This window comes from Bos mutus, chromosome 16, assembly GCF_027580195.1.
Source record: "Bos mutus isolate GX-2022 chromosome 16, NWIPB_WYAK_1.1, whole genome shotgun sequence".
NCBI classification, from domain to species: domain Eukaryota; kingdom Metazoa; phylum Chordata; class Mammalia; order Artiodactyla; family Bovidae; genus Bos; species Bos mutus.
In genome coordinates this window covers 42,664,903-42,692,890 of record NC_091632.1, presented here as the reverse complement: position 1 = coordinate 42,692,890, position 27,988 = coordinate 42,664,903, and the positions used below count along the sequence as shown (strand labels likewise).

At 43.3% G+C, this 27,988-nt stretch overlaps 1 protein-coding gene across 2 annotated transcripts in view; it reads right to left on the bottom strand.

Annotated features, from left to right (window-relative positions):
- UBE4B (ubiquitination factor E4B) overlaps positions 1-27,988 on the bottom strand; it is a 122,201-nt gene that overhangs the window by 9,387 nt on the left and 84,826 nt on the right. For both annotated transcript variants that reach the window (XM_005892711.3, XM_005892712.2), the window contains 9 exons: positions 27,559-27,757; positions 26,419-26,557; positions 20,209-20,308; positions 18,416-18,543; positions 16,974-17,072; positions 16,026-16,261; positions 9,204-9,330; positions 6,993-7,137; positions 2,678-2,812 (listed from right to left, as the gene is read on the bottom strand). In XM_005892711.3, coding sequence (XP_005892773.2) covers positions 2,678-2,812; positions 6,993-7,137; positions 9,204-9,330; positions 16,026-16,261; positions 16,974-17,072; positions 18,416-18,543; positions 20,209-20,308; positions 26,419-26,557; positions 27,559-27,757 — 1,308 coding nt within the window. The remainder of the gene's footprint in view (positions 1-2,677; positions 2,813-6,992; positions 7,138-9,203; positions 9,331-16,025; positions 16,262-16,973; positions 17,073-18,415; positions 18,544-20,208; positions 20,309-26,418; positions 26,558-27,558; positions 27,758-27,988) is intronic.

Genomic DNA, 27,988 nt, shown 5'->3' with positions numbered 1-27,988 from the left:
TATAAATACCAAAAAAGCAACCTTTTCTTTAAATTCATGTTTTTTAATTATAAAAACAACAATCACTTCGAATTTGCTGAGAAACAAGTCACAAAAGTTTGAGTCTGCTCTTTCAGCCATCTTTAGGTATTATCTTTTTATAAATTTCCAATGTTCCTGGCAGTTTAGACAATATGCACCATTCTCATTTATCAGATGCAAAGAGCAGAGAAATATAAAAGAGAAGATAAAATCTGTCTTGAATAGTTTTAAATCAAGCCGGTGAAACAAAACAAACGAAACAACTAGAAGATAAGTATGAAGTAACATGCCATAACCCCACTAGATGATACAGGACTACTACACGTGGGCATACACTGCTTTAAGGAAACCCGAGAAGGGAAATCTCACTTCGAGAGTATTAAACACTGGCCATAAATATGAGTCTTGAAGGCTTCTCTTTAAGGAACAAGGTTTTCATTAAATTTAATGACTGGATCTATACAAATTCAACTTAAACTTGGCTTTTAAAGGACCTACTCTTGCACAAAGTAAAGTACTCTATTTTTTTTTTTTTTGATAAATATATATTCTTTAATCTACTATTCTTCACTGAAGTATGATGGAATGTCATCCCTTGGGTTAAGATGAATATATCCATGCTATTATTCTACAAACACTATCATCTTTGATCCACAATTTCCAAATATTTTATGTCTTGATAATACATCCATAACTTTTAAATTATTAAAAAAAATTTTAATTGGAGGATAATTGCTTTACAATGCTGTGTCAGTTTCTGGTGTACATGAATCAGCTATACATATACATATATCCTCTTCCTCTTACGCCTCCCTCCCCTACCGTATTCCTATATTTAATTGTTAAGAAACTGTGAGATAAAAGAGTGATTAAGAATAGAATATAACTGGTCATTTTTCTTTCTGAAGTGGGAGAGTTTTGTGTTAACCAGCCAAGACCAGCCCAGAAGGTGAAAACAGTACAGCAAAGGAAAAAGAAAGATGATGGCAGGCAGAGGCAAAGCCTGGGGGCAGAGACCACGGCCCCCGTGTGCGGCAGCTCTGATCAGTGAGTAGATCTTGAAAAAAATTAATTTTAACTGACATGAAAATATTAGACTTAGCTTTCAATAATTTCCTTTAAAAATGAAGAATTTAGAGCTAACAAAAGGCTTTATGATAATTTAGTCTCAAATGATATTTTTAAGTATTTCTTTTTATTTATTTATCTGTTTGGCTGTGTGGAGTCTTAGCTGTGGCACAAGGGATCTTCGATATTCACTGAGACATGGATGAACTCTTAGCTTGGGCATGGGGGATCCAGTTCCCTGATCGGTCCCTCTGCATCGGGAGCTCGGAATCTTGGCCACCAGATCACTGGCGAAGTCTCTCAAATAATTTTTATAGTTTCCGACCCTCTAAACAATCAGAAGGCACTGCCATTGGGGCACCTGAACATAAAATACAACATGACTTAGAGCAGGGACTGGCACATTCCGGGCTGTAAGACAAATCCGGCCTGATGCCTCAGTTGAGGCAGTCACTGGAACACAGTAACAGCAGAGTTAGTAGCTGAGACAGAGACTGTGTGGCCCACAACATATAAACTATTCACTGTCTGGCCTTTACAGAAAAAGTGTATAGAAACTCCAGTTGCAAGGCTTTAAGGGAAGCACTGAAATACCTTGTCTAAATGAGTTGCCGTGTTCTTATGCTTTTAATGATGCACTGTTTGCTTCATGCTCTGCTGCTCCTGTGCTGAAATCTATTTATGAAAAGACATGAAATGGAAAGGGGACAGGGAAGGGAGCCCATCTCGCAAGCTGCACCCAGGCCAGGGTGTGGTGATAATCCTGAAGGTAAGAGTAAACAGAGAGGGGACTCTCCTGAGGTCCAGTGGCTGAGGCTGTGTTTCCACTGCAAGGGGCCCGGGTTTGATCCCTGTGGAACTAAGATCCCACATGCTGTGCTGTGCATCCAAAACTTTCTTTTTAAATAAGAGAGAGAAACTAGAGGAAATACCAAATCTTAGGTCCCTTTCTTGCCTTCCTTATTACCCTTGTCGTGGCCACATTATAACGCCTCTAAACTCTGTGTGTGTGTATGTGTGTTGAGGGGGTGGTCAAAGCATAGCAGAGATTTTCATTTATGCCTCTCAGCTTTGACTTCAGAAATAGGATCCAGGTCTCTTCAATCAAGTCAAAGCCAAACATTCTGTCTACCAGTGACCTATCATAAACCCTAATTAAGGCTCTAATAACCTTTGACTTCTTGAATGTAACAAAGCTACACTGAAGAGAACCAAAAATCTTACACTGTCAATTATTTCTCCTTAATAAACTCTGATTTCCAATTGATGTCACTTTATACTTTTCTTATAAATAAAACACAGGAATCAATAATGATAAAAATATGCCACAGCTTCAACATTAATCCAATGTGCTGTCTCAGCAGAAAGTGAATCAGAAGTGACTGCCTGCAGACTTCAGTGTATCAGCAGAGTGCTGTGCATATCAATTACCATAACTGGGAACAAACTCAGTGACAGAATTAACTGATCGGTGACTGTGATGCTAGAACACCCAGAATTTCAATGACGACTATATTTAGTTCTAAGTTGATAGGTTCTGAATGTTGAATCCAACAGACAAAACAAATACCCTGAAGGTTCTACTCACGGGTCTCAGGAACGGCTTCTGGACCTGCTTGGTGAGGATATGGAACATGTCCACCGTCTCCGTCGCCAGGGCAAGATAGGAGCGTGAAACGCGCTCGTCCTGAGCGAGCTGGGACTGGCGAGCCTGCTGCTGATCCTGGGGAACAGTGAACAGATGCCAGACACATCTCAGTGCTAGTCGCCAGCTCAACAAGCTCCAAGTGCAAGGGAAAAACACAGTCAGCTCATAACTAGGGAAGTGTGTTATACCGCCAGCAGACTTGGAGAATCATAGAACCACCTGCATGGCAAATGTTCCAGATTACTGAGGTGTATTCCTTTTGCCATCAGACATCCTTAGGACTTTGAAGAAGGTGACCCTGACACACGATTTAACGTACACGAGACTCAGTTTCCTCAATGACAAAAAGAAGTCACCATCAACCTCTATTCAGGATGAAATAAGTGGTGATGTGCTTGATACACACTAGGGCCTAATAAAGGATGTTCACTGTCCTTAATAACAACCTTTACTTAGTCAGCATTATTTTGAAAACATGAGATGAAATGCTATGACACTGAAGTTTTGCCACGACACCAAGGGCCTGGAGATGGCTAAGCTTTTGAACCATGTCTTTCCACACCAGTCAGGCTGCAACCTTTACAACTGTCAGTGTGCTTGCCTCAGGCTCCATCCTCCTCCTCCTCCTTCTCTGACAGAGGCTGGAGCATGAGATAACAAGGTGGATTTGACTCATGGGTAAAGTAAGACGGAGCAGAGAAGGCTCTGCAAGGAATAAAACATAGAAATATCACGATGGATTTATATTCTTACAGTTGCTCAGAGGCCAGCTTACTTTGTGTTGGGGGAGAGAAAATAGCTGGCAGAGCTGATGGAGCCACACCAGTACACCCTGGGAAAGCACCTGGAGGAGAACCTGCATCAGGATTGCATGACCTGCCCACTGTCCTCTGGACAGGACCAAAAAGGCGAAGCAGGGGGATTGGAAGAACAGCAAAGTGAGAACCACCTCAATGTGGGTCTGAGCGTCTTGCTTATTTATCAATCACACGCCAGGCCTCTATTAGGGGATGGAGCACAGAATATGACCAAAAAGGCTCCTTACCTCATGGAGCTTAGATTCCAGTTAGAGAGACAAGCAATAAACAGACACCCACCCAAACAGATGCTTATTAAGTCTGATAATGATTAAGAAAAATAAAGGAGGGTAGCAAGAAGGAAGAGTGTGCTGGGGTCAGGGTGCTACTCTGGAAAAAGTAGTCAGGGAAGGCCTCTCTGAGGAGGTGACATTTAAGAAGGTAGCTAAAGGAAGTGAGTCAGCAAAAATCCATGGTAAAAGCACTCCAGGTGGAGGGAACAGCAAGTGCAAAGGGCCTGCTGGTCGGGGGAGAAGCAAGGAGGCAGGTGTAGCCCGGGAAAAGGAGTGAAGGGAGAAGGGCAGGGCCGATAGTGCATGCTCAGGGAGAATTCGGGAAGCCTGAAAGGGCTCTGAGCAGAGTGGCGATGAGAAGTTGACAGAGGACTTCCCTGGTGGTGCAGTGGTGGAGACTCTGCACTTACAATCCAGGAGGCACAGGTTTGATTCCTGGTCGGGGAACTAAGATTTACACATGCCACGAGGCACGGCTGAAGGAAAAAAAAAAATGAAGCCAACTGAGATTTTAACACCATCCTTCTGGAGTGTACACTGGCAAGGGTGAAGACTGAGAGACCACAGGGGAGTCTTCTCCAGGTAAGAGACGGTAGTGGTCTAGAGATAGAGCAAAGAGGTCAGACAATGAATGTATTTTGAGAGAGCGCCTGGGGGCATTTGCTGAGATAGCGAGAGGAAGCAAGGAAGACTCCACAGGTGCTGACCCAGAGCACTGAGTAGAATGCAGTCCTCATTTTCTGAGACAGGGCAGAGGAGATCCGGAAAACAACTTCTGGACACAAGTGGATATCCTATTAGAACCCCGGGCAGAGGCAAGTCAACAGCTGGTTACATAAGCCTGAATCAACTTACATAAGCCTGAATCAAGAGTGAGCCGAGCTTGGGAGGCACATTTTGGAGTCTTTAGAATACAGACAGTTAAAGCCTTGGAACAGATGAGGTCGGCCTGCAGCGGTTTTCAACTAGGGGCATCAGGTACTGTGTGGGAGTACTTCTGGTTGCCTGATAACTGGAAGTAGGAGGGACACATCACCGGCATTAAATGGGCACGAGCTGGAGACGCTCTGCAGCATCTGGGACAGTCTCTCCTGACAAAGAATTACTCTTACGTCAAAACTCCAACAAGCACCCTCACCAAGGAACACACGACCTAGGGAAAGTCGTGTGTGGAAAGAGAAGAGAAGACAACTGAGGTCTGAGCACTGGGAAGGAGCAGGCAGGGAGAGGGGAGGCAGGAAGTGATTTCAAAGCCAAGTAGAACTGATTTCTGAAATAGCATTCGTCAGGGATTTATTTATGCCCTTTCCCCATCCATTAACACAGAAGAAAAATCAATAGTATGTGCTCAGTCGCCTCATAAACAAAAGCTCTTATGATAAGCACTGGCCCTGGACAAGACAACGTGCTGCAGAGCCACATCCCAACATGGACAGCATAAGCTGGTCCCGCACTGGCATCATGAGCGACATCAAGCGGGCATCACAGGAGCGGAGAGAAAGGTGAGACATTGCAGCTCCCCTAATGGGGAGCCAACTATGAGGGAGTATTTGGACAAGACCTCCTTCAAAGGATGGGTAAGAGTTTAATACCTAACAGCAGAAAGTACAGCATTTTAGACAGGAGTGTCTCAAGGCAAATAAAACCACAGGAGCTGTACATCCTGAACACGTTCTTCAGGCTGGTCCTGAACTCAGTCCTCGCCATCCACCATCTCTCCTCACAGTTTTCCTCAAGGAAGGCACTACCTCTGACTTACGGGCCAGGAAACAGAGATGATGAACTCAATGAGTGGCAGTGCCAGTTGTCAAACCCAGGTCCCCTGGATTCCAAAGCTGGGGCTCTTTCAACTACAGCTCATCGGTCTCCCTGACACATTCTGCAAGGGCTGGGGGACCAGGCCAGATGGAGTTGAAGGACTGGTAAGCTTCGGAGGATGGCTTAGGGCCACCTGGGGCTATGGAGGCTCAGGCGCAGGGCTGACTGCAGCCTGTGTGAAACAGAGAGCAGAGGAGGAGGGTTTGGGAGGCCCCAGAGCAAGACAGTTTAAGGTGTGTTTAAAAATGAATATGAGTGATGAGAAGGACAAAGTGTATCTAGAGGGTGGAAAAAGACAACAACCACTGCATTATCTCACAAATACAATTAGAGGGGCTTGAGGAGCATGTTGGCATGGACTCCTGACAAATCCAGAAATCATGGACTCTAGGTGAAACCCCCCAAAAGGGTGAAGTCTGTAGTTGAAGCACTTTGGCTAGAGTAAGATATAGAATTCTTATCAAAGCTGTGAGAATACTTAGAATGAAAACCTTCCTCAATGTGCTTCAACACTCGACGTTTGAGGACAGAGGAGCATGGTGGACTACAGTCACAGGGATGCGGAGTCGGAAATGATAGAGTGACTGAACAACCACCACAAGACAGTTTTGACTCTACGACTTTAGAAACTCAGTAACTTTTTCATTTTGAGTATGCTACTTATAGTCAAGAAAAAGTAGCCCTCCCTACTTTCTGGAAAGCAGTTCTGATTTTGAATCTAACAAGACCAGGAGCAGAACTAGCCAATATATGAGGCAACCAATAGCTGTCAAAGGCAAAAGCTGTAACTGACCAGGGAACCACCTAAACGACTGCAATGAATGTCAGGAGACGGCAGTAGGCGGCCGCCAGCACAGCAACATTTCTCATGGAACCTGGCAAGACAAGCCTCTTTTCTATTTATAACTGAACATAAAAAAAGCAAGATCTATTGAAAGGAAAAACACTATATCAGAGTCCTTCAGGGTTGTTCACACAGTTGTCTACAGATGATCAAATCAAATTCTTTTCTAGCAAGACAGAATTCTAGAGATTTATTCCCTAGTTACTTTCCTAAATATTCATCAACATATTCAAACAATAAAAGCTCTTCTCCCAAAAAAGCCCTTTACAGTTAAAAAGGCAGAGGAAGTTTCCAGGACACATTCTGAAAGACTTCTCGGCTCATTGTCTGGCTTTAAGTCATGTCTTAAGGTCTCTCCCACTCAAAACCCACGCTGGAATTTCCCAAAAGCCCACAGGAGGGAGACAGCAAGCGCTGGCCAGCGGGTCACATCTAAGCCTTGAGACCCGTGGAGGCAGCCGTCGGCGCAGGGCTCCGCCTGGGCCCCTGCACTGTGTCCTCACCCGGGGCAGCTGGTCCCACTGTTCTTTGTTCTTCATCTCCTCCTGCACTTCGTGGATCCGCTTCAGAGACTCCAGACTCTCATCGAGCAAGAACGTCGTGTCGTTTATCAGCATGTTTATATAGCGGACAAACTGCTTCCCAGAACTGAAAAGCAATTACACGCAACACAGTCACACGTTTACTGGCAGCAAATGTGGCGGCAGGTCTCAGAGAAAAATGGCCTCGACCCAAGTGCTACCCACAGTGCCCCGCAGAGCCACCAGCCTTGACACAACTCAATGCTGGGACCCCCGCATCTCCCCTTGGATTATGTGATTCTTTTATATTAATTGTGATAAGCTCATTCCAGTGATGTGCTGGAGCCACCTGGCATGGTTCCTCAGAGTCATTGCTAATAACATTCTAGAATTCTGTGAGCAAATTCCCTTGGCAGCTTCAACTCTGGCATCAGTGGAAGTACTTACACCCTGAAAACCAGCAAGTGCTGACTTCCAGCACCCCCAGCTCCAGAGAGTGGGTTACCAGCACTACCCTGGCTCATTCCCTAAATAATTTTAAGTAGAGAAAACACTCTTCCAGGCTAGAAAAAATATGCTTAAGCTCACCAAGATATAAGGAAAGCACAAATACCCACATATAAAAGATAAGAGAACTAATGACACAATCTTTTTTATAAAGAAAGACACACTTAAGAAAAATTGGAAGCTGTAATACAGTTAAAGTACGATATTAACGTTCTTTATAGAAACAGAAGTTTCAATCTTCGGAACTGTCCTGTAAATCCTATTATAATGGACAGACTACCTGGTGAGCTGAGATGGCTTGGTCCACCTATTAGATTCTGGACCTGTCAGATTAGGAGAGAAAAGAGGAACTACTCTTCAGGATCTATTGCTGAGAAATCAAAGGCAGCAGGGCCTTGCCTTGGGAAGACAAGTACCTGTTAACAAAGGCAGAGGCCTGGATATCAGGAGACTGGAAATTCAGAATGGACACTCCTAATCAGCACTATGCAGATCGAGCTGTAGGCATGCCTGGTCTCCTAAGCTCACTGCAAACTTTTGTTGGTATATACTTCTGAAAACAAGAGCAGCTCATGGAAAGAAAGAACTAACCTGAAGCGTTTACTTTGTGGGAAGCTATCAAAGAAATGGCTACTCCACTGCCCATACTTCCACTGCTGGGTGGTACTTCAGTCAACAAGTGACAGCTAGGCTTGATCAAGGATTGAATATGGGTTGCAAATATCAGAGTAGATGGGATAAAATTTCTTCTTAAGACTAATTCAAGAGATCAACATTTTCATCTACTTTTATTTTTAAAGCACGTTTACTTAAAAATTTTCTTTTTAATTGGGAGGATAATTGCTTTACAATGTTGTGTTGGTTTCTGCCATACAGCAGCATGAATCAGTCACAGGTAGACACATGTGCCCTCCCTCTTGAACCTCCCTCCCGCCTCCCACTCATCCCCCTCCCCCGAGTTTGTCACAGAGCACCAGGTTTGAGCTCCCTGTGTCAAAGATGTGAGCTTACTGCATCACACAGCAAATTCCCGCTGCCTATCTATTCTACATGTGGCGGTGGATATGTTTTAATGCTGCTCTCTCAACTTGTCCCACCCTCTCCTTCCCCAACTGTATCCACAAGTCTGCTCTTTGTGTCTGTATCTCCACTGCTGCACCTTAAAGTAACTTAGATGGCATTACTAATGTCCAGATTTAAGCAGTCACTGAAACTTCAGGTTGGTAATGAGACAAACTTCATCAAGGTCTAGGCCCTCCCTACAAAGAACATCATTTCAAATGACAGCCTTCACACTAGCTGCTTTTGAATCTGAAGTCCTCCTAATGCTTCTAACTCTAAAGCTTGATTTCAACATATTCAGAGTGCTAGAAGATCCCATTTCAGCCATTTTGCAAATTCATGTAATACTATAATCAATAAACACCAAAAAACACAACACTTCATCTCAGAATAGATTCTGTCTCCATGTATACTATGCCCAAAGTATCTTGACAAATCTAAAATTCAGCAAAGTCTGGCAGGCAGAGATTTTGATAATCCTGCTCACATTTAGCAGGACCATCTGGAAAACTCAGAGGAGACTAACCAAACAGTCAACAAGAACCAGCTGGCAAAGCTTTTAAGTGGCTGTTCTCCCTCTGATTTGCAAGAACCAAGTGGTGACATTAGGGGCCCAATACTCACTTGAACTCCTCCATAAAGGTGCCGTGGTGAGCTATGTTTTGCCAAAGGCTTTTAAAAATGGTGCTAATATGATAGCGAATGGTGAACTTGTCGTAGAACTCACTGGTGGCGCCGGTGTGCTCAACGTCTGAAGAAGAAAGACAAGGGACTGAAGGATATGGACTTTCTTACCTTTCTAAAAGCAGCTATTGCTGCTCTAACATTAGTAAGTAATATGAATCTGCAAAATCAGAGATGTGATACAATTTTGTCTCTATCTCATACATAAGGCAGAAGAGAAATTACAAGTGGTTTTGAAGACAGACCTTCACAGTGAAGGAGGGCAATGACACGGTAACAAGATGAACTGGTCTGGGAAAATCGATGGGCATCACTGGGCTAGCATCTCCAGTGACCAGAGCTGAATTACCATACCTCTCCCAACTGTTACTAGTTTATAGAAACTCCACAACACTGCCCTGAGCGGGAAAAAAAACTGGGTTAAATTTTATTAAGGGCAACATATCTATTGAATGTGACTATCACTTTAACTATTTTTGTATAACTGATATTTTAAAACGTGTATTAAACTAGAGAAAAGCACAGTAAATCTCTATATACTCATCATTCATTTACCAGTTATCATAATCCACGTAGCTTTTAAAATGGAACAAAGATCAAACTTCTTATAAAAAGACAAATAGCTTAAGCATGAGAAATTCCTGAACTCATGACAAATTTTAAAAAGAGGGAAAACTGTCAGGTAAAGACAATGGACTTAAGGAAAAGATGCAAGACACTACAAACCCGGGTGGGAATAAAAACACAACATGTTCAAAGACTGATCTCCAAGGATATTCATTAAAGCACTATTTATACGGAAGAAAATACAAATAATCCAATGCCCAAGAGAGAACGCAAAAAGGTATTTGTGATATACATCTGTCTGTCAACTCAGCAGACACGAGTTTAATTCCTGGGTCGGGAAGATCCCCTGGAGAAGGGAATGGCAACCCATTTCAGTCTTCTTGCCTGGAAAATTCCATCACCACAGTCCATGGGATCAAAAAGAGTCAGACACGACTGAGCACACGCACATGCACACACAAATAAAACCACAGGCTACCAAAGAAAATATACAGTTTGAGTCCAATCATATTAACAAATACACACGCTCGCACATGCGAGATACAAGCTGACTGGAAAGATACAGAGCAAAATGTTAACAGAGATTCTGAGTGCAGACATTATCAACGAGCTTTATTTTCTTTTTGTTATCTTCTGTATTTCCCAATGAACACTTAAGAGGGACTTAAAAAACAAAAAAAGTTACTTAAAGATAAAAGGATAGTACCTTAGTATGAAGATCTAAAAGCACCTTTCTTTAAGCTGAACTAAGCATCGTCTTATTAACTGTATAGAAGTGTGAACTGCAGTATGGAGGAGGGCTGACTCAGCGGAGTCTATGGGAGAAACACAAAGGGGGCTGACACAGAGCCTCGTCTACGCTCGAAATGGCCCAGAACACCTGTCCTGTATCCTGAACACAGCAGAGACTAAGTAATGACCGTGAACTTAGGACTCATACATCTCTCCCAACATTAAAAAAAGTTCATTGCTAATGTTCCCTCAAAATTGCAGCAGTCCAAGATACAATCCCCAAGTCCTAGTTCTTTTTTCCCCAAACTTTAAACCTTGTATTTTGTATTGTTGCTGTTCAGTAGCAAAGTCGGGTCCGACTCTTTGTGACCTCAGGGACTGAAGCATGCCAGGCTTTCCTTTTTTTTTTTTTCCAGGCTTTCCTGACCTTCACTATCTCTTGGAGTTTGCTTAAACTCATGTCTGTTGAGCCAGTGATGCCGCCAATCATCTCATCCTGTCACCCCCTTCTCCATTTGCCCTCAATTTTCCCCAGCTTCAGGGACTTTTCCAATGAGTTAGTTCTTCACATCAGGTGGCCAAAGTATTGGAATATAACCAACTAACAATACTGTGACAGTTTCACATGTACAGCAAAGGGACTCAGCCCTACATATGTATGTGTCTACTCTCCCCCAAACTCCCCTCCCATCCAGGTTGCCACATAACAATGAGCAGAGTTCCCTATGCTATACAGTAGGACCTTGCTGGTTATCCAATTTAAATACAGCAGTGTGTACAAGTCCATCCCAAACTCCCAAACTATCTCTTCCCCTTGTCCTTCCCCCACTGGCAACCGTAAGTTTTTTCTAAGTATGTGAGTCTGCTTCTGTTTTGTAAGTTCATTTGTATCATTTCTTTTTATATTTCACATATAAGGAATATCATATGGTATTTCTCCTTTTTTGTCTGTTCCACGTCCTATTTCTAGAAGGCCTGCAGAGATCTAGATCCCTGCTTCCTGCTCACAAGTCTTCTTGATTCAATAAGCTGCCCGGGGCCCTCAGGGCCTTTCCATGTGCTGTTCTCACTGCCTGCCACACTGTGGCTGACATTTTCTCAGGGCTCCCTCTTTAGTCTTGTTTTCAACATCACTCCAAAGTCATCTCCTTGGAGACCTGACTGTGCTTCTTAAAAGTAACACCAGGCTGGCGACACTTCCCTGGCGGTCCAGCGGTTAAAACTTTACGCTTCCATTGCAGAAGCTGCGGGTTCAATCCCTGGTCGGGGGACTAAGATCCCACATGCCAAGTGGTGCAGTACCAAAAAAAAGTAGCACCAGGCCCTCCTCTCACACCCACTCTCTGTAAGTATCTTATTTATTGGTTCCACATCTGTTTTCACGCCAGAATGCCTAACTGGCAGTGACAGGGGTTTTGGCGTTTGCACTGCTAGGCCCAAGTGGCAACACCGGAGTTGATGTGTAGTAGGAGCTCCATGCGTATTTGCTGCTAAGTACTTCTCTGTGCAACCCCATAAATGACAGCCCACCAGGCTCCCCAGTCCCTGGGATTCTCCAGGCAAGAACACTGGAGTGGGTTGCCATTTCCTTCTCCAATGCATGAAAGTGAAAAGTGAAAGTGAAGTCGCTCAGTCATGTCTGACTCTTCGCGACCCCATGGACTACAGCCTACCAGGCTCCTCCGTCCATGGTGTTTCCCAGGCAAGAGTACTGGAGTGGGGTGCCATCGCCTTCTCCGATGAGTATTTGCTGAGCTAGTGATTAAGTCTACTTGGGCTAACACTGTCTTTGCTGACTCAGATCAGCTTGGGAAAGGGAATGGTCTTGAAGCTGTCTTGGTTATCAGTGTTCCTCCTGCTTCTGAGTAGCCATATTTAGAGTCCTAGTCCTTAAGTATCACCTTTGTTCTAGTACAAATAAAATACTCTTTTTTTCAAAACTTGGGTTTCCCTGGTGGCTCAGTGGTAGAGAACCTGCCTGCAATGTAGGAGATATGGATTTGATCCCTGGGTCGGGAAGATCCCCTGGAGTAGAAAACGGCAACTCACTCCAGTGGTCTCGCGTAGAAAATCCCATGGACAGAGGAGTCTGGCGGGCTTCAGTCCATGGGGGCTGCAAAGAGTTGGACACGGCTGAGCACACACACACATTCTGAAACTCAGTTTTATTTCTGGAACAAACATTTGACCTTAAGCACTATCTAAGCTAGACCCTCTCTGGGGTGTAAAAGGGGAGTATGTTTCAGAGATCAAGCTCTAATTCATGTCTGAGAGCCGGCCGTGCTCGGGAGCCAGGACCTAAACCAGCAGGACTTAATGTGGATTTGCTGGACACGTGGGGGAGTGTCTGCCATGCCCGCTGTGGGCTCCCAGGTGCCGGGCCCCGGGGAACAGGTGGAGCACCTGTGCTAATGCCCAACTGCTGAGGTCGCTGCCACTCACTGGCTGCTGACCTTCAGTGAGCTTCTAGACCCTTCTAAGCTTTAGTTTCCTCATTTGTAAGAGGGAGATATTTATAGCACCCATCTTGAGGACTGCTGTGGGGATTAAGTGAAAGGATCAGTAAATATTCAATAAGCAGTGGTTATTATTAGCACGGGTATCATCTTATCATCTACCCGTGATTACAGAGGGGGCCCAGGGCCAGAGGGCATGCTGCTTGGCGGCCAGGGAGAAAGGAGAAAGGAGACCCACCCATCCTCCCGCTCCTGGAATCTTTATGGTGCTCCCCTGCCATCCCGCCCCACCCTGGGCCTCACAGGCCGGAGGCCTGGCCCTGTCCTTTATCCCAAAGCCACAGTGACAAGCCCAGGGCACTAACTGAGTACAAAATGCATTTAACTAAAATCTTTTTTGTTTTTTCAATACCGACAACACAAGTTTACTGTCGAATAATGAAGACATTAGATAACTTTTTAAAAAGAAAAAGAAAACCACTTACAATTTAACCATTCAAAAACAAACAACTCACTGTTAACATTTTGGTGTGTATCTTCCCATACCTTTATCTGTAATATATATTTGTGTACCAAAAGGTGGTCACAGTTGACAAATTGTCCCATTAATGGCACTTTCTATTACTTAACCATTTAATGTAACTAACACTGTTTTTTATGGCTCACATGGACCCACTGGATGGATAAATGATAATTTACTTAACTGACCTACAACTGGCAGGAATTTCTTTTTAATACTTTCACTATTTGTTGCTGCTGTTCTTGTTTAGTCACTAAGTCCTCTTTGTGCCCCCATGAACTGCAGCACACCAGGCTCTCCTGTCCTTCACTGTCTCCCAAAGTTTGCTCAGATTCAAGTCCGTTGCATCAGCGATGCTATCTAACCATTTCATCCTCTGCCACCTCCTTCTCAAAACAGGGCCCGGCTCTTCCCATCAGGTGGCCAAAGTATTGGACCTTCGGCTTTAGCGTCAGTCCTTCCACTGAATATTCAGAGTTGATTTCTTTTAGGAAATCATTTGAGCAACCAGACTCCAATAACCCCAAGCCTTTTCCCTTGGTTCCCCCAGCCCCAGGGACAGAGAATGGCTGCTTCCAACACAGATTATCTGTTACTCCAGTGTTCCTTATTATTATTATTTCTTGGCTGTGCCCCACAGCATGTGGGATCTTAGTTCCCCAACCAGAGATTGAACCTGTGCTGCTCAAAGTTGAAGTGAAGAATCTTCTCCACTGTACTGCCAGGGAAGTCCCCAGATAGGAACACTATTTAAAGTGTCTGGTGTGGATGGCCAATTTGCCTTCCAGAAAGGCTTTACGAACCTACATTCTCAGTTTCACAGCACTGATTCTCCATACTAGTGACAGAAGGGCTGAAATAGGCTTTTGCAGATTAGTTTATTTTCCTAAAACCATTTTAACACTGGGTATTCCCATCTTAAATATAAGTTTGATAGGTGAAAAGAGATACCTCATCATTTTTTTTTTAAAGAAATTTAGGATTACCTTCAATTCAGTGAAGCCTGACGTGCAGGGTACCATATGAGGTCCCGTTCTGTAAACAGCTGATGCACCAATTGTACCTGAATGGCCTGTCGTCCTCTCCTACCAGGGATAAGAGGTAAGAGAAGGACAGGCGAGCCAAGCAAGGGCCTTTTACCCAGGAGTGCTCTCTGCTGTTGCCAAGGTGAGCATGTTAACAAAACTTCAAGGGGCTTGTGGACTTCTTTAGGTTTAAGAGGATACAGGTAGATTAGGAAGGAGAGAAATTTCCAAGAGGTGACACAAGGTAACAGTGACGAAGCAGAAGAAGACGGACAGACTCTTGAGCCTCAGAAGCAGAGAGAATTATGGGCATCATCTCAAAATAAGCAGGAGCAGGTCTTGATCAACTGGGAAGGGATGGCTGTCACTGAACACAGAAGAACCTTCAATCCACTGCTGCCTCTGTGAACAGGAAGGGACTGTGCTCATGGAGGCTGGGGTTTCTTTCAAGAGCAAGGCGAGCATATTCTGCTAAATGAGTGCCCAGAGCGTGCTAGGTTCAACAGAAGGTAAGAAGGCAGACAGCACACTTCTTTTCCTGAGAAATATACAACTGGAGAAAAACTGTCCCATTGGTACAATCATGTGCCTTTGGTAGAGAACAGGAGAATGCGGCCCACAGGTAACCAACTGGCTTTATGAAAATACACCTGCAGTTGAAAAGCCAGATTATGAATGGAAACTCAGAATACAGTTCAACCAGAAGAGGAAGACCTCCTTGCAGAGCGTCTGATATGTTCTCAATCTTGTTCACCCGTGTCACCCAGCACCTAGGACAGTGCCTGGCAAAAAGTAGACGTTCGATAAATGTACAGAATTAGTGACCGGAGATCCTAATTCCGGTGGTTTCGGGGGGTGGTGGGGGGAGGTCCCAAGAATAAGCATTTTTAACCAGCTCCCTGTTTCACCCACAGTTTTGAAACTCTGTGTTTGCAAAACTAATGTTGTAAGTTAAGAAGCTAAAATGAACCAGGTGGGGCTCCCCTGCAAGTGGTTAGGAATTCACCACCAATGCAGGGAACATGGGTTTGAAACTACTGAAGTCCATGTGCCCCAGCCCCTCCACAACAAGGGAAGCCGCTGTAATGAGAAGCCTGAGCACCGCAGTCCCCACTTGCTGCGATCAGAGAAAGCCCATGTGCAGCAATGAAGACCTAGCGCAGTCAAATATAAAATGAACCAGGTAATTTCAGATGAAAACATCAATTTGGTCTCAATGTAACCCCTCTACCTTTTTATAGATTCCACTGAATTATCAGTGACTAGTATGTATTAAAGAGAGTGGTCAGTGTAGAGCTTCCACAACTCGAGCGGAAAATAACCAACAGTTTTTGTACTGCTGGCGGTGGATTAGTGGGTGATACTTCTATGTGGACACTAGGAGATTAGGTGGCAGGTTTAGAACAACTTCACCTGCTGGTGTTAGACAATCCTGCCCACCTGTACACACCAGGAACATTACCTGTATAAAACTTCATCAGGGAAGGGACCAACAACTTGGTGGAGAGGGGATGGTTCTCGATCATTTCAAAAAACTTCTGGGTCCTTGGCTGAACAGCAGGGTTGGTCATGAACATGACTTCTACCAGTTTGGCCACCAGATACGGATTTCGGATGTAGTTCTGGTTACATAACATCACGACAAGGAACATCACAATATCCTGAGTGCAGGGCTCGTAAAGCACCTGAGGAGAGTATCTGAAGAGAGGCGAGAAGGACAGGTAGTGAAGCTTCGAGAGGCTCACGTGGGTGGATGCTGCTGACTGGGCGAGGAAGGGGACGAACAGGTCGAGGAACCAGGTTGCTGAATTCCCTTTAACTTGATGATTTTAAGGTGACTATTCACATTATAACTGGGTAAGATTTCAAACCCACTGTGTCTATTGGCCACAGCATGTTACATTAATTTACGTCTTGGAAAATAAACTGAAGCTACAATTAAATCATAATTTTACAAAAGATCTTCACAACCAAAAAGACTTAAAAAATATTTTGATGGAGTTTTCATTTTTTTCAGATTTCAAATATTACTTATAAACTCAACTTATTTCTTTGTAAGCTTTCTCTAATTTTACAGTTGAGAAAAATATTGGTACCAAATACAGATGTGGGTATTTCTGGCTTTGAATGTTCACTCAGATATTTATAAACTGTTTTCTCCTTCTGTTTCTCAGAAACGCATACTCAGTTATTAAAAATTGAACTCAATTTTCACAGAGTATATTATTACTAGCATTGTTAATTCTGCTTCTGTCTTGAGATATTATTGGAATTGGCTTGGTGCCACAGCTGGATTTATTTTTCCAGTCTCTGGGCAGCATTCAGTGGCATCAAATGGAGGTTTGTAATACAATGTGTACATTAAATATAAATACATATTAGAAATATATAATATGTGAATGGGACTTACTGTACAATAAAAAATAAAAATTCAGCAACATCTTCTACATAAAACTCAGGCAATGCTGCAAATACCTTGGGGACATCTGAATTTAAAGGCAGTGTTACACTGTCAGAGAGAGAAAAGTACAGGTTACAAAGTGAAATCGTGACACATCAAACGATGAGGATTAGAACACTATCATTACAATAAGTGGTTCACTAGGGAAAAGCTCTCATTCTATAGTACAACTAAGTAAAGAGTGCACAGGCAAAGAAACTGCAACCAGAAATGAACAGGGAATCATGAAGATGGGGATGTGCTAAGGTGGACGTGAATGCTGTTCCTTTTCTTGGTTTCCTGTTAAGATTAATGCAATAAATAAAACGTGAAGGAAACAAAACTGTCATGTTTGGTCATTTTATGCAGCTTGAACTGTTTAAGACAATACAGCTACACATTTATTTTTTTGCTTTTATATGTTTGAATTTCATCTTTAACACTGCACATAAATGTTTTCGCATTTAGAGGCAAAATGCAACTTTTGATTCTTTGGAAGGCATCTGCTTCATATATTCTTCTTTCTCTTCCACAATTCCTTATGTGAATGATTGTAATCAATGCCATAATCTATACCTATATAGACTTTGAGGCTTCCCTGATGGCTCAGTGGTAAAGAACCCATCTGCAAGTTCAGGAGACCTGGGTTCGATCCCTGGTTCGGGAAGATCCCCTGAGAAGGAAATGGCAACCCACTCCAGTATTCTTGTCTGAGAAATACCATGGACAGAGGAGCCTGGTGCACTACAGTCCATGGAGTCACAAAAGAGTTGGGCACGACTTAATAGACTAAACAATAACGAATACAGATTCTAAGGACTGGCAGAACTGGTTCAGAATTCCAATTCTTACCATCAGGGACATTTTTACTTTAAATACTATTTTCCACTCCTGCAGTGGGCTTTGGCCAACCTCCCCAACATTGATGATCTGGAGATTTCATAATAACCATAAAATTGTAACAAAGCAAACAAAAATGGCTGTCTGGAGGAGCTGTCCAGGTGATGATAAAGAGATCCACGATGTTCTCGGTTCATTCTCGGAATTGACTAGGGATCTGGATGGACCCAGTGCTCGGGGGTACCCGATATCCTGTTAATCCCAACTTTTCACTTCCAATTCATAGACTTCCTTTTTTATCAAAGATTTTACAGCCAATTTTCTTTTTTTTTTTTTACAGCCAATTTTCAAAAAGCACTCTCTCAAAATTAACCTAAGAAGTGTTGACAGTCCTTCACTACTATAACTAATTTCAGAGAAAACAGCTATTAACATTACTAATTTCATAGTCTATCTAAGCACAATCTGGAAATGCATTCCTGATTACATTATCCCAGGTCTTGGTTTTGGGTGTCGGCTCTGTAGAGCAATGAAGACAACACAGCCTGGGGGAGGAAGACAGAGCAACTCACTCCGGGTAGGCAGGGTCCAGGAGGCGGAGCAGCAGCTGAATGAGAAGGCCGTAGAAGTTCAGACATCTTCTCAGAAAGCTCTCATCAAGCAAGCCAGCATCAGCACAGGCCTTGCATCGTACCAGTTTCTGTGGAAGCAGGTATGTCCCCATTCATAGATTAGCTGGTGGCTAAGTTCCTATGTGTGGTCACAAGCAGGGCATGGGCCAGGAGATGGGAAATCTAGGCTCCAGGGAAGCGGTCCCCCACCTTTTGGGCACCAGGGACCAGTTTCGTGGAAGACAATTTTTCCACAGAGTGGGATGTGGTGGGGTGGGGATGGTTTTGGGGTGATTCGAGTGCATTACATTTATTTTGCACTTTAGGTTTATTATTACATCAGCTCCACCTAAGAGTAGGCATTAGATACTGGAGGTTGGGGACCCCTGCTCTAGGGCTTCCAGAGCATTAGCACTAACGGGCTGTAAGACACTGTTTGTGTTTCAAGAGCTTCGTCTTCTCTAAGAAGGTGAGCCATGTGAACCACTGGGCATAGTTTAGTACTGAAAAGGCTAAGTCATCACTGTCGTATTTGAAAAACTTGACAAGAGAGACCCTTTGGAAGACAGTGGTGGTTACTGAGAAGGAGCCTGACATATTCACATCTAAATTCCAGGTCAGTACTTAAGTTCATCTTGGGCAAAATGCTCCTCCACCAAGGGTATAACACCCATCTGAGAGGATTGCTGTGAGTTTAAACATCCACATGCACACACATTACATATAAATGTCAACAGTTTACAGACTTCTTGAAACCTCTCTCTGGAGTGCTTAAGGGTTCTATAGACCCCAGAAAAGAGTCCCTGGTTTATTCTGCTTCTCAAACAGGTTTCTACTCCATTAGTAAATAAAAGTGAAATTTTTAACTTGTACCAGAAATCCAAGTCAGGTAAAATTTCTACATATCATCCTACTAATCAACAGAAAACACGGCCAGCTAACATTCAACTTTGTAATCTGAACATAAGCACAGAAAAATGAATACATTTGCTGTCTGTGCTTTCCCTGTACAACTTTAGCTATTGTTTGTTTTTAGCTGTGTTTATAAGCTTCCTTATATAAGGGCTTCCCTCACAACTCGGTAAATCATCTGCCTGCAATGCAGGAGACCTGGGTTCAATTCCTGGGTCGGGAAGATCCCCTGGAGAAGGAAATGGCAACCCACTCCAGTATTCTTGCCTGGAGAATCCCATGGACAGAGGAGCCTGGAGGGCTACAGTCCATGGGGTCACAAGAGTCAGACACAACTTAGCGACTAAACCACCACCATCATGTTTATAAGCAGAAATCTTCCCGTCTACAGTTAGGTTCTATACAATGGATCATTTTCAATTCAACAAAGAATGAGGGGCAACGGAAAGATAGCTTTCCACTACCACCACCACAATCCAGTGTGTCAAACATGAAGATGCGTGGCTGGACAAACTGGAGTGTGAGTGTATCTGGGTGTGGAGTCAGGGTTAGTAGAGGGGGAACATCTTGCATGAGGTAAGGAAAGGGAGATGATGTTCCAGGATGATAAAATCCATTAAGAATTCATATCATTACTGGCACACGCGTATGCACTTTCAGTCCTGAGATTCAAATATACACAGAAACAATCAACAAGCATTTAAATGTACCATTTTTATCTAAGGGAAAAGAATAATGAGGAAAAAATGAGGACATTAAACTGTTCATTCAAGGCGCATATTCTGGTGGGAAAATTCCTATTGTGAGGCTGATCCATAATTACCCCAGTTAACTATACAGACCTTAAGCTGAGTTTTGCAGCGTTTCAGCATCTCACGGTGTCTGGTTGCCAGTGGGGAGTCTTTCCATTGGCTTTCATTATTTTTCAGATCTTCCACGGTTCTGAAATTAAAGACTAACAGTCAAATGAAAGAAGACACACAGGTCCATCATCCATCGTATCTATTCATCTTCACAATTTCACTGACTCTCAGACATACATCCCCTCTCATGCCCCCACTACGCAAGCACCACCAAAACCGATGGGGAAGCTATGGTTATGTTGGCAGCATTCATCTTTTTTATTGGTTCCCAATGTAATATCTTAAAGCGGATGGCATTTTAGATTTGGTGAAATACAGTAATTATTACTTTTGGAAGGAAATATTGTTTGTTTTTCTGGGAGGGAGAAAATGAAGTCTCTGGAAAATTCAAGATTATTATGCCTATTCAATTACCCAAAGCAAAAGACAACTTGACTAGGCATTTTTCCCTCTGCCTGGAATGTTCTTTTCTAAGGCTATCTCTGTGACTTACTCCTTCACTCTCTTCAGGTGTCTCCTCAAATATCACCTGTCATTGAGGAAAAGCCTTCCCTGATCATGGAATACTCTGCATATTTTAAAGGCTGGCTCACTTACTACATTTCAACCCATTCTATCAAAACACTGTGTAGAAAACTACACAATGATACATATATATTTTTGTATCACTGAAACATATATATTTTTTTAATGTTTGGTTGCTCTGGGCCTTCTTGCTGCATGCGGGCTTTACTCTAGTTGTGGTGACAGGGGCTACTCTCTAATTGCAGTGCCTAACTTCTCGTTTCGGTGACTTCTCTTGTCGAGGAGCACAGGCTCTTGAGCACGTGGGCTTCAGTAGCTGTGGCAAGCCGGCTTAGTTCCTCTACGGCATATGGAATCTTTCTCTGTCCCCTGCATTGGCAGGTGGATTCTTATCTACCGTACCACCAAGGAAGTCCAGTGATATATTGTTCAAAAGTATATTTATTTCCCAGACTCCCTTGTGGCCAGCACTTCTGCACATGACCTAGCTCCTACCAAGAGGTGAGCCCTCATTGGAGGCGGAAGTACATACAGTGAAGTGACAGCCACATGGGTCTTCTGCAAGCACAGTGTAGAAGGGTTTTGGCTGAAGTGCTGGCAAAGTCTAAACTTTGAAGCAGCTTCCTGGCAGGACCAGTTCAAAGGAGAGCTCTGGGAGTCCTCTTTTCTAGGCCTTCTTCAATAAACCAGATAACAGCCTTTAATAACCCTCTTTCTGCTAACCTCAGATAAAGTGGACTCCTTTGTCTACAGCTGGAACATGATGTGGTAGACAGAGTAATGTGCTACTGCCCCTCTCTCCCCTGCAGCTTCCCAACCACCACAACCAAGAAGATGTCACAGCTTAATCCCAAAGACCTGTGAATATGTTGCCTTACATGGCAGAAGGAACCCTGCAAATATGATTAAGGGTTTGGACCTTGAGATGAGGAGCTTATCTTGGATTGTCTGGGCAGGTCCCATGTCAACACAGGGTCTGAGTGAAGAGAAGGAGAGGGAGTCAGAGAAGAGAAGAGAAGGAGAGGTGACCAGTGAAGTAGAGTCCAGAGAGGGAGCAGGCTAAAGATGCTACTGTAGCCTGTGAAAATGGAGGAAGGGGCTGTGGGCCAAGGGGTCTCCAGCAGCTAGACAAGGCGAAAAAAAAAGATTCTTCCCTAAAGCCTCAGAGGGAACGCAGCCTCAGTTTTAGGACTTCTGATCCCCAAAACCCTAAGAAAGAGGGTTATTTGTTATTTTAACACATGAAGGTCGTGGTAATCTGCTGGAGCAACAAAAAGAAGCTAACATAACAACCTGTATGATTATTGGCAGGAAGGCGTTACAGGTAACAGACCCTCAAGGAAAACAGGCTCTGGGATTATTAGTTCTTCAACTGGGCTGCTTTCAAAGTGGTAAACATTCAGTGAGCATTTGAGGGTGTTACACTGGAAGCCCAAGATTCTTGGTGGAAAAACAGCTGCATGAACAATCAGGACTGATTTCTGGGAATGAAAAGATGGAGTGGCTATGTGTGAAGACACTGGAGCATTCACACGAGGAAACTCAGGTTCCAGGTTTTAAGATCTCACCTCAAGGAAAAGCTAGTGAGTCAGGGCGTTTCCAGGATGACCATAAAGAAGTAGAGTCTGGTCCACACAGAGCACCAGATTAGAACACAGACTGCATCCATAACCTCACTGGATCTCTTATCTGAATGTCAGAGGGAAGGCCGGGATTCCAAGAATTCAAACGGAGGGGTTCTGGAGAATCCAAGCACCCACCCCCACCTAAGTCCCCTGAGCCTTGTTTGAGAGCAGCACCAGCTCCTGTGGTGACTGTAGCTGAGGTGGTCACACTGCAGGATGATGCCAGTTTCCCTAAGGTCCCAACCCCACCATACTTCATTGATCCACCACAGCTGGAATGAGATCACTGTCCTTAAGGGCCAATTACAAAGTTATGTTAGAAGAAAAAAAAAGACTTGCCAATATGTTATATTAGCTTCCTATTGCTGCTTTAACAAATTATCACAAACTTACTGGCTTGAGACAACACAAGTATAGCCTTAGGATTCCAGAGGCCAGAAATCTCCAGCGGGTCAGCAGACATACATTACTTCTGGAGGCCCTAGGAGAGGGTGTTTCCTTGCTCTTTCCAGCCTCCAGAGGGGGCCTGCATTCTTTGGCTTGTGGACCCACACTGCTCTGATGTCTGCTTCTGTCATCACATCTCCTTTCTCACTCTGCCCCCCTTGCCGCCCTCTTAAAAGGACCCTTGTGATATAATGGGTCCACCCAGATAATCCAGGAAAATCTCCCTATCTCAAGATCTTACATTCAATCACATCTGAAAAGTCTCCTTTACCATGCAAGGTGACACATTCTCAGGTTCTGGCGGAACAGGATGTAAACATCTTTGTGTGCTCAGTCACTCAGTCATGTCTGACTCTTTGTGACCCTATGGACGATAGCCCAACAGGCTCCTCTGTCCATGGGATTTTCCAGACAAGACTACTAGAATAGGTTTACATTTCCTACTACAGAGGATCTTTATGACCCAGGGATCAAATCTGTGTCTTTCATCTCCTGCATTGGCAGGCAAATTCTTTGCCACTAGCGCCACCTGGGAAGCCCAGTGAAAATCTTTGGGACACTATTATTCTACTTACTATATAGGCAGAAACAGAAATTCAGCAGTAAGTGGGGAATAGATTCTGAAGATCCTTGATCAGCAACAGAGCATCATGCTAACAAACTCCTACGTGGGGATAAATTCATTGACATGAATACAACTTCCAGAGGCTCTGGATTCAGTCTTATTCTGGGTAACCAGGACGGGCTCTGTGTGCCCAGCTGGTTGTCTAAAACCTAGAATTCACAGTAACCTCTGCTAAATGAAGTTGTCAAGAATTCCTTGAGATAATTCAGAGGAAGGAATTAAAAATATAAGAAGATGGGACTATCAATGTAGATTTACTATATATGACTAGCTCAGAAAACCATCCTCTCAAAACACACACATGCCCTAACCATGTCCTGGAAGACACTTCTTGTATCACAGCACTGAAAAATACACAGGTAAGGAAAACACCAACATCTCTGAAAGGCACTCACTCCCCCTGTAGGCTGGGAGTACAGGTGGCAGATGGTGTCACTGAAAATGTATCTCCCAGAGTCGGTGAGAATGGTGGGACCACAGGATACCATCCATTCCAGGATGAAGGAACAGACATAACACAGTTTGAAATTTTTATAAGTCTCTCAATAACTGATATTATAAGCTGATAAAAGCAGCAGACATAAGGAAAATTTGAACAAAATATAAACAAATGACTCATTTGATATATGTAAAATACTGCAACAAATGACACAGAAAGTGAGTTTTCTTCTTTTTACTTTTATTTTCTTGACTGTGGAATCTTAGTTCACTGACCAGACCAGGGATTGAACCTGGGCCCTTGGCAGTGAGAGTGAGTCATCCTGACCACTGAACTGCCAGGGAATTCCTGCAAGTTCTTTTCTTCTATGGAACTCTTACTAATTTAAATGTTCGCTACAAAGTAGACCTCAATAAAGTACAAAGTACACAGCAGAAATTACCTAGAAATCAATAACAAGAGATAAAGGAACAAATACTCCAGGAATCTGAAACTTAAAAAAAACCTTATATAATCCACAGGTCAAGATACTATGAACAACTTATTGCCTAAGCATTTTGAAACTTTTAGATACCACGGGAAAACTGACACAAGATGACATGAAAATCTATACAGTCTTATATCTATTAACAATAAAATACCTAACTTAGAAGACTTCCCACAAAGAAAGCTCTAAGCCCAGATAGTTTCATCAATGCTTCCAAACATTAAAGAAAGAAATAATTCCTATACAATAAACACCTCAAAAAATACAAAGAGGGAATATTTCAGAATTCATTCTACATGGCAAGCATAAGGTTGATAAAAAAACTTGAGAAGGACTCACTTTTGGGCTCCCCTGGTGGCTCAGATGGTAAAGAGTCTCCTGCAGTGTGAGAGACCCAGGTTCGATCCCTGGGTCAGGAAGATCCCCTGGAGAAGGAAATGGCAACCCACTCCAGTATTCTTGCCTAGAGAATTCCAAGGACAGAGGAGCCTGGTGGGCTACAGTCCATGGGGTTGCAAAGAGTTGGACATGACTGAGAGACTTCATTTAATTCTTAGTAAGAAATAAAGTCATAGGTCAATTTTCTTTTTGAATATAGGCTCAAAACCCCTAAAAAGAATATTAGCAATTGAATATCCAATGAGATATAAAAGCAATAACACAGAGTTGAGTTTTTTTCCCAAGAATGTAAGATTGGTTTGATATCAGAAAGCCAACTGGTATAATTCAACCACATGAATAAAATAAAGGGGGAAAAAAATCTGACCTCCTCACAGAGATGGAAAATGCATTTAATAAAAATCAACTCCAGTTAAGAACAAAAAACTTTTAGAAAATCACAAAATAAAAGGGAATTTCTTTAATCTGGTAACAGAAGATGTCCAAAAAACTTCCCGCATTAACTTGAATAAACAATTTCAAGAAAGCTATCAATATTTCTACTCAAGGCTGTAGTAGAAACTGGTAGCCAGGGCAGTGAGGAAGGAAAAAGAAAAGAAAGGACTTCCCTGGTGGTACAGAGGATAAGAATCCACCTGTCAATGCAGGGGACATGGTTTGCTCCCTGGTCCAGGAAGCCTGGAAGATTCCACATGCCTGGGAGCAACTAAGCCCATGAGCCACAATTACTGAGCCTGTGCTCCAGAGTCCAGGAGCTGCAACCACTGAAGCCCGTGAGCCTAGAGCCTGTGCTCCACAACAAGAGAAGCCACTGCAATGAGAAGCCCATACGCGACAACAGAGTAGACTCTACTGGCTGCAACTACAGAAAGCCCATGTGCAGCATAACAGAAACGGTCATCATTTACAGACAACATGATTATGTGTCGCGAAAAAAAACCTTAGAAAGCTACCAGTAATGATTAGAATTAGTCAGTGATTAATTCTACTTTAATTCAAGGCAGATACAGACACTACTACAGCACTCCTGGACCAAACAAATGGCGGGAGTGGCTGCTCCATTATTATTACAGATGATCTGTTCAAACAAATGTCTGCCTCCTGTTCCTGTGGCTTTGGTTTGTTCACAGGTGTTGATCCATGGGGAGAAATGCTCAGATTAAGAAAATAACAATGGTGTTAATGAATGGGAAATTGAGGCTACTATCTGGTCATTTTGGCCTTCTTATGCCACAGGACAACATGCAAAAAAAAAGTGAATTACAATGTTGGTATGAGTAAATGATCTTGTTTATTAAGGGAAACCAGAATTACTGTTTCACAGTCCTGGGAAAGAAGGGTATGTCTAGGACCAAAGAGATCCTTTAAAGTGTCTTCTGATAATAAGGTGCCCAGTAGAAAAAGTTCATAGAAGTCTCAACCATATTCCAAGGGTTGGGAACTCTAAGAAATCTAAGTCTGGGTCACTTAACTTGTAAAGAACTCTGGCCAACCAAGGACCATGGATGTGGTAGGAGAGGCAGATGGTGTACTGTAACATACATGCCTCTCACATTCAAGTCTACTGGTCACAAGGGAACTGCGTGCTTGTGAGAACGAGTGGTGACTCAGGCAGCCTCAGGACATGGCATCACGCACATACCTATTGAGCTCCCGGATGGCCCGCAGTCTGCGGATGTAGCGACGGCAGCTGGGCAGAATTGAGAGGTGGTGGGCGTGCAGGGTGAGAAAGAAGCATTCCGTAGGGAATTTCGGCTCAGAAAATGGAGGCTGATCTCCATCTAGGAAAAAGCACAAAATCCCAGCAATAATATCTATCACATGACTGTATTAGCGAAGAATGCAATTAAGAAGACAAAATTACACTTGAATTTTCAAGAAGTTTCAGGACACTTTAACATTTCTATTATTCAAACATCACTGTTATGGGAGAGAGGTTCAAGAGGGAGGGGTCATATGTATACCTATGGCTGACTCTTGTTGATGTTTGACAGAAAACAACAAAATTCTGTAAAGCAATTATCCTTCAATTAAAAATATATAAAATTAAAAAAACACATCATTGTTAAACCTCAAAATGGTACTAAATTATGTAAATAAGCCAGTGTTGGTCTTATTTAGGTGGATTTTTTCCCCTTCTACTCAGGAATCACTTTCAAACCCAGTATCTGGCAACACAAAATATGATACCCATTTCTCTCGCATTTCTACTTTTCTGTTTTCTAAATTTCTGTTTCCTTAAAGAGTGAGCATGCTCCCTTTATTACTGACAGGTATGAAAAACTGCAGCCAAACTAAACACCTGGAAGGAAGAGCTCAGATCAGGGAGTGTGGTACAGTAAGGAGAGCCCAAAGCTCAGCTCAGAACACTTGAGCAGCAGCTGCGATTTGCTGACAGCCTAGGTGAGCTGGGCACCTTCTGGAACCTCAGTCTCCTTGTATGTAATTTGTATGGAATGGCAGAGTTGCTATTAAGATATTAAAGTTCTCTTCCTGATAATCCCATAACAGCAGTTTTAGGGGGACAGGAGTCAATGAAAACTGACTCTAAGAATGGAGAACAGGAGCAAGGGCAAGAGGGAGTTAGCAGTTGGGGGGAGTTGGCAGGTGACAGACAGGGATGCTCTAGCTGGTGTCAGACTCAAACTCTGGAATGCTGCTGAGTCCAAATGGATCCTTCTCATATAGGATGTGTATATCTATTCTACATTGTTATTTTTTTTAATTAAAAGAAAACAGAAGGGTGATGTTTTCATGACCTAACAGTGAACACATCACTCACAAAGTTCAGCCAGCCAGTCATTCACGTCTTCCATCGTTGCATTCACTCTGGTCTCGTCGTTGGGAAGCGTGATCCGACACCTTGGGTGGAAAATGTACGTGGGGTCGACTGTCTCTAACTTGATCTTTGTACTAAGTTGCTGCAGCACCCAAAGGAAATTCAGCATGAATCCGTCCGTTGACACCAACCTATCGTCTGTCTGCGAAACAGAAGGTACCGAAAGTCACGACATGAACAGGAATTCTGGCACAATTTTACAAGAAAGAAGAGCAGATTTTCATCCTAAAGTCAACGAGGGGACATCCACGTTGTCATAGAGCTCTGCTGGTAGGTGCGATTTGTTGAGTGTTAAGGATCCTGTGGACAGACGAGCCTGGCAGGCTATAGTCTATGGGGTTGCAAGAGTCGGACATGACTGAGTGGCTAACCA